The sequence below is a fragment of the Oncorhynchus keta genome, chromosome 26 (genome assembly GCF_023373465.1).
Source record: "Oncorhynchus keta strain PuntledgeMale-10-30-2019 chromosome 26, Oket_V2, whole genome shotgun sequence".
In the NCBI taxonomy this organism is placed as follows: domain Eukaryota; kingdom Metazoa; phylum Chordata; class Actinopteri; order Salmoniformes; family Salmonidae; genus Oncorhynchus; species Oncorhynchus keta.
In genome coordinates this window covers 24458123-24463652 of record NC_068446.1, presented here as the reverse complement: position 1 = coordinate 24463652, position 5530 = coordinate 24458123, and the positions used below count along the sequence as shown (strand labels likewise).

Here is a 5530-nt window from a genome sequence, read left to right as displayed (position 1 = left end):
ACATCACTGTCTGCTTCACTAAAGTTTGAGAGGTCACAGAGTACTCAAACATAATGCATCAAAACTAGGTCAAGACATAAATGTGACTTTATTTCATTCTTATTAAAAAAAGAAAAGAGAGAAAACTTATAGTGACACGGTGTATGTAGGCTATATGCATTGAACTGCATTCTCAGATCTGATGTTTTCTGCCCACTCCTGGATTTACTGTCCTCTCACTTGCACAGCTGAGAGAACTGCAGACACCAGTTAGTCACATAGGCTGTATACAGGGATGAATCCCAAATCAATAACCTGCTCCTTTTTTTCTGCCGTTGTTGAGTACCCCCTTGCTGATCTGAAAGGATTGCATGTGTTTGAGCAATATGGTAGTAGCTCCACCTAAGCCTGCTAGAAGGCCAGGTGGAGTGACTGACATGGGGCTTACACCTATCAAATGCTGTACCATCGAAGGGAGTGATTCAACAATGGTAGGGCAAAGGTATGCAGTTACCTATTGAATATGGGCCCAGATATGGAGTCATGTAGCTGCCTACATTTCAAAGAGGTCTCTCACATTTGAACTTGAACTGAGTGACTGGCTGGTCATCTCCCTAAAAGCTTAAAGTGCTGTTTTGAAATTTCAGCCTGTTTAGGTGGGATTACGTTTTGGCCTTCCATGGTGACATCATCATGCAGTAAATTAGTTAATAGACCAATAAGAAAGAGAGTCCCAAACCTCTCTGCCAATAACAAATCATTTTCAGGATTCCCCTCCCCACTCAGTCCACTCCCAGACAGTCCTAGCAGAATTCTTGCTTGAGATATTGCTCTATGCTAAGAAGTTCTTCTCGTTTCTTTTTGACCAATTTAATTGTAAACAATTACAGTAAGGTACTTAATTGTTACCCAGAAAATATCTGATATTGAGATAAGAACGGCTGCATTGGACCGGACCGTAAACCATTGTAGCGTGACTGTTCTGGCCTTCGTCTGCTAAACGGTTTCACAGAGCTTTCCGCTCTGGCTAACGATGATCAGATGTAACCAAGCCATGTCTATAATAAAACAAAAGTCTACCATGTTTACATAATTGCTGTTTGATGTATGGAATATGCTTTGACACAGAGTATCATTGTATGCACTTTAAACATTGTACATTGTATAAAAGCAAATGAAAAAACAGATAATATCAAATTAAAAGGGAACATTTAATTGGGTCAAGATGTAGACCTATGAAACATATTGGAGTTGTTTGTCATCGAATATGGCCTAAGTCTATTGAACATTTATTCTTATTCTGTACATATATCAATGGACAGATGTTAATTCAAAGGAATTCGTCGAATAACAGAGGTCATGTATTTCCAGTTCAATTAAAGCTATCAAAGCAATGCAATGTGGGATAAGGGGCCTCTCAATATGTGTTGGGTTTCGTTTTCCGTTTAGCTTTATGAAGGCACACTGTCAAATACTTTGTTATACAGTATTTGTCTGGCGTGAGAAAACACTTCGATTCTGGCGAGCAAGAGATATTATGTTTCTACAGCATCATATTTCAAGTGTTGTGGACTTTTAATTCCTAAATGAATGTGTGCTCTGCCATTTCCCTGTGTTTTTCCGTTTCCAAAGACTGAGTCTATAAATCTATACGATCATCATAAACGAATAAAGGCAAAATGGAGAATGACAATATTTTACTGATGAGACAAGACAAGTTTCTGCACGATAAAAGTTAAGGCTACATATTCTTATAAGCACTATATAATTACTGCAAATAATAGGTTAATAACAACTAATAACAATAGCCTAATATTAAGTGTGTGTGTGTGTGTGTGTGTGTGTGTGTGTGTGTGTGTGTGTGTGTGTGTGTGTGTGTGTGTGTGTGTGTGTGTGTGTGTGTGTGTGTGTGTGTGTGTAAATAAATGCTATATTAGTGCCTAGAAATAATTGGAGATCATTTTGTATAAAATAACATTTATTTCCAGCAATTCCACATGTGACGGTACAGCTTGTGACAGAAAAGCAATAGACTTTTCAGGACAAAAAATGCAATTTCACAAAATAGAGAAGAACGGTTGTAGCTGATAAATGATGGGTCAAGTACACAGGTAAAGTCAACTGTAATATAATAATCTTATATAATCAAATTCAATATACACTGTACTGTTGGAGAAACAATTAAACTAAGTCAGAAAAGGAATGCCAATACATCAATAGTTTTACAATTTAAGCTTCCGTTTTTAAATGTTCAACGTCAGTAATTTACACGTTATGGTAATAATTTAAGACACCCCATTCAAACGTGTTTTAAGCATGGATGTATGCTACTAAAAAATAGTGAGTAATAATTCGTTAGTAAGGTTGGATGTTTTCTTCCAGAAAAGAATTACTCGGAATGAAAAGGTAAAAGCAACAATTGCACCAGGATCATCAAACAACCCACTTTTATTTGAAAGTGAATTTGGGTTGCGACCACTTTTTCAATATCGAAACCCCACAATTTACAGGAATCATATCGAAGTTAGAATTTGTATCTTCTCCATATATGCACTCGATTATAATGCGACTGCATACATTATGGTGTGATGAATAGTTTGCCTGTCCGTTTTTCGGGAATTGCAACCCCTTTAAGTAATATTTTCAGACAAAATACTTTGACTAGATATTTTCAGGTTACACACTTGACGGGGGATTTATAGCAATGCATATGTATAAGGAATAATAGTCTATCTCTAAGAAAACAAAGTTATATATAAGTGACCTTGGTTTCCGATGCCATTTTGGGCAAGCAAACCGACTAAAAGCAAAGCATTATGTACAGCAGTGCAATAGCCAAACACGTTACTGATCTCTCCATAACATTCAACACTTGTGGCTACAAATACAGTGTCCCTCTCTGAATGTGTCCACTTAAATCATAGTCCCAACACGACTGAGTTCATGAAACATTGTACATTCTCAGTCTCACGGTTTGTCTGTGTTGTTGTTGCCGAGGGGCCTGTACAGCCCATTGGTGTACCCCTGGTCCTTGTGCAAGAGTGTCCTGTCCCGTATGAGGTCACTGAATGCGTAGTCCATGGGCGGCCTGAAGCCCAGAGTTGGCATCAACCCCGTGGTGGAGTAGGGTGTCATGAAGGTGAGCCCTCTGCTGTGGGCCGAGTAGGCCAGACGTAAGGGGTTTAGTCCTAGATGAGTGCTCAGGGGGTAGGTGCTGGGATCAGCGCCAAAGTGTGGCGCGTTTGGCTGCAGTGGAGAGAAGGCGGAGCGGTTGCTCAGCGTCATGGCTCCCGGTAACATGGGCCTTGGAGTGGAGGAGAGGGGAGGCTGTGCGCTTTGGAGTATGCGTTCTGCTGTCCACACCTGCTCGGGGGCCTTGGCTTGTCCACTGTTGTTGAGAATTTGCTCGATGGCCTGCACCACGTCTTTCCCGCAGCCTTGTAGAACCAATTCCAGAACACTGCGCTTGTGGCTGGGGAACACTCTGGTCAAGATGTCGATTGGGTTCATTTGCCTGGATGCGGCCGATGATGGGGAGGGTTCTTGATCATCTTTGTCGGTCTCCGAACCCGAGTCAGAACCTAGGGGGCTAATCGAACCCGGGGTGTCCTCTCCGTCTTTCAGAGCCTTGGAGACAGGAGAGCTGATGAACGACTCTCCGTCTCCATTCTCAGAGCCAGAGCCATGACGCGCGTCTGGGGAGGAGATTCCTGGTTCGCTGTCAGTGGAAACCGATTTGCCCAACATCTGCTGCTGGGTCACTGATGCCGACATTTGGGACTTCGGAAACAATTCATACTTCTGCATTCTTAAATCTGAAACAGATACATAAAAAACGAATCGATGAGATGTTGATGTCACTCAAATTAAAGAGGCGCCTAATAGGCTACGTTTGATATTGTTACCATTACCAAGATTTTCACATTAACTTGACAGTTTGGTAAATTAAATGCCAATTTATCCTCTTCACATCAGAACATTATTTCTCTATCAGGGTCCTTTACATTACTCTTCAAAGTTACCAAAAGCAAAGCACATGCTTATGCACAGGATTTACGCACAAAACAACCTGACCAACCTTCCACCAATATTTAGGCCTATTCATGTTCATGAGCAGGCTAATCTGAGCAGGATAATCTATAAATCCACTCACCTGAGTTACTTTCGTTGTTGACAGAACCAAAGACCTCATAATTCTGACGAGGTGGTATAATGCCGTTGGCGGCCGCCAGAGCTAGCCCTTCTGCTGTCCCATACAGGAGCTGCAGCTCCCGGGCTTCGTTCTCCTCCTGAGCTTGTTGTCGACGGAGAGCCACTTGTGCGGCCATGACGCGCTGTCTCTCGGCGATTAGGGTGCATTTGGCGCACATACAGTCCTTCCAGCGGCAATAACGTTTATGGCCCTTCAGCGCAGATACCACCCCATGATTCCTGCAGCGGGCGCACTTCGGGGTGCGAGGATACTTCTCCGTTGTGCGATATAGCATCGGACCCCGCAGGAGGCTACTGGCCATGGAGACCGGGATGTTGACAGACCCTCCGGCTCCAGGGTGGACCTGAGATCCTGACGGCGCTGTGGAGAGCTCTGGTCTCAGATCCATGTCCTGTCGTTGACCAATATCTACTATCAATTGGAAAAAAGTAACGCGATGATGTATCGATGATTGTTCACAACAGCTGAATAGTTTTCAACATATCTGCACAACTTATTAAGTAATCTTCTACCGGTGTTTTCTGTCCATTGAAGAGAACAGAATGTAGCCTCACCTAAAGCTTCACCAAGATAAAGGACCTGTTTGTCAATTTACGCTAATGAGGTATAAAAACGCCGTGCAACCTGTCAATACTTGATGATCTCTGCAACAATATATACAGAAATAGAACTTTAAACGTGTCATTTACGAGGAGAAATCCAAGAGACTCGCAGAAATGAGTGCTCTCCCCTGTTTAACTTAATTTCACCTAAATGAGCCGAGGTTGATATACTCGCACCAGCGTGAGACACTAACTTACTCAACAGATTGCCACTAGATACAGATCCTCTCTCTCTCTCCATTGTTGCTCCTACGTTTTCATTAGACAAATTTGACAACAATGTGGCGCCTGTCATTGGCCAAACGGGGAAGGTGCAATCTGATTGGCTTGTCCCCTTTTCTACTGTGTCCACCAGAGTTCTTTCTCAAATAACAAGTGTTTAGAATCTGAATGGGATCCTGCAGAGCTAAAATACATGATTTTTAACAAACTCGAATTTCAAAACAAATGGAACTAGATTTTCAATTAAGTCATATTTATTATGGGAAATATTATGGGAAAAGATTCCCAAGATCAAATGAAATGCACTTTTCTCAAGAGACATTTTCAGGCAATAATTCAATAGGCCTAGGCTATCTGAAGTTTATCTATATTAATTTGCTTGATACATTTTCATGTTGTTGTGCATCACGTGTCTTACTTGTATAAAAAGTCGTTATAGATCCTTCAATTTTATTTACACCTTTTTCGAGACAGACAATAATTAAAGTCTCACTGACGTCACTGCCCTTTTAAT

The 5530-nt window shown here is 41.6% G+C and overlaps 1 protein-coding gene across 3 annotated transcripts; it reads right to left on the bottom strand.

Moving 5' to 3' along the window:
• Positions 1–1939: 1939 nt before the first annotated feature.
• Positions 1940–5078, bottom strand: LOC118359137 (doublesex- and mab-3-related transcription factor A2-like). 3 transcript variants are annotated; one of them, XM_035737416.2, is made up of 3 exons: positions 4993–5078; positions 4133–4603; positions 1940–3794 (listed from the first exon to the last, which is right to left on the bottom strand). In XM_035737416.2, the coding sequence occupies exons 1-3, from the start codon at positions 5033–5035 to the stop codon at positions 2947–2949; spliced, it is 1362 nt and encodes a 453-aa protein (XP_035593309.2). In that variant the 5' UTR covers positions 5036–5078; the 3' UTR covers positions 1940–2946. The 3 variants fall into 3 exon arrangements, with proteins under 3 accessions (XP_035593309.2, XP_035593310.1, XP_035593311.1); XM_035737417.2 differs by having other exon boundaries at positions 4747–5064; XM_035737418.2 differs by having other exon boundaries at positions 4133–4600; positions 4747–5064.
• Between the last annotated feature and the right edge of the window lie 452 nt (positions 5079–5530).

Coding starts and splice junctions, on each gene's coding strand:
- LOC118359137 (XM_035737416.2), bottom strand. CDS start 5,035: ATGGAGAGAGAGAGAGGATCTGTATCTAGTGGCAATCTGTTGA. Junction 4,604..4,992: donor ATCTAGTGGCAATCTGTTGA/GTAAGTTAGTGT, acceptor TCCAATTGATAG/TAGATATTGGTCAACGACAG. Junction 3,795..4,132: donor CAACAACGAAAGTAACTCAG/GTGAGTGGATTT, acceptor TATCTGTTTCAG/ATTTAAGAATGCAGAAGTAT.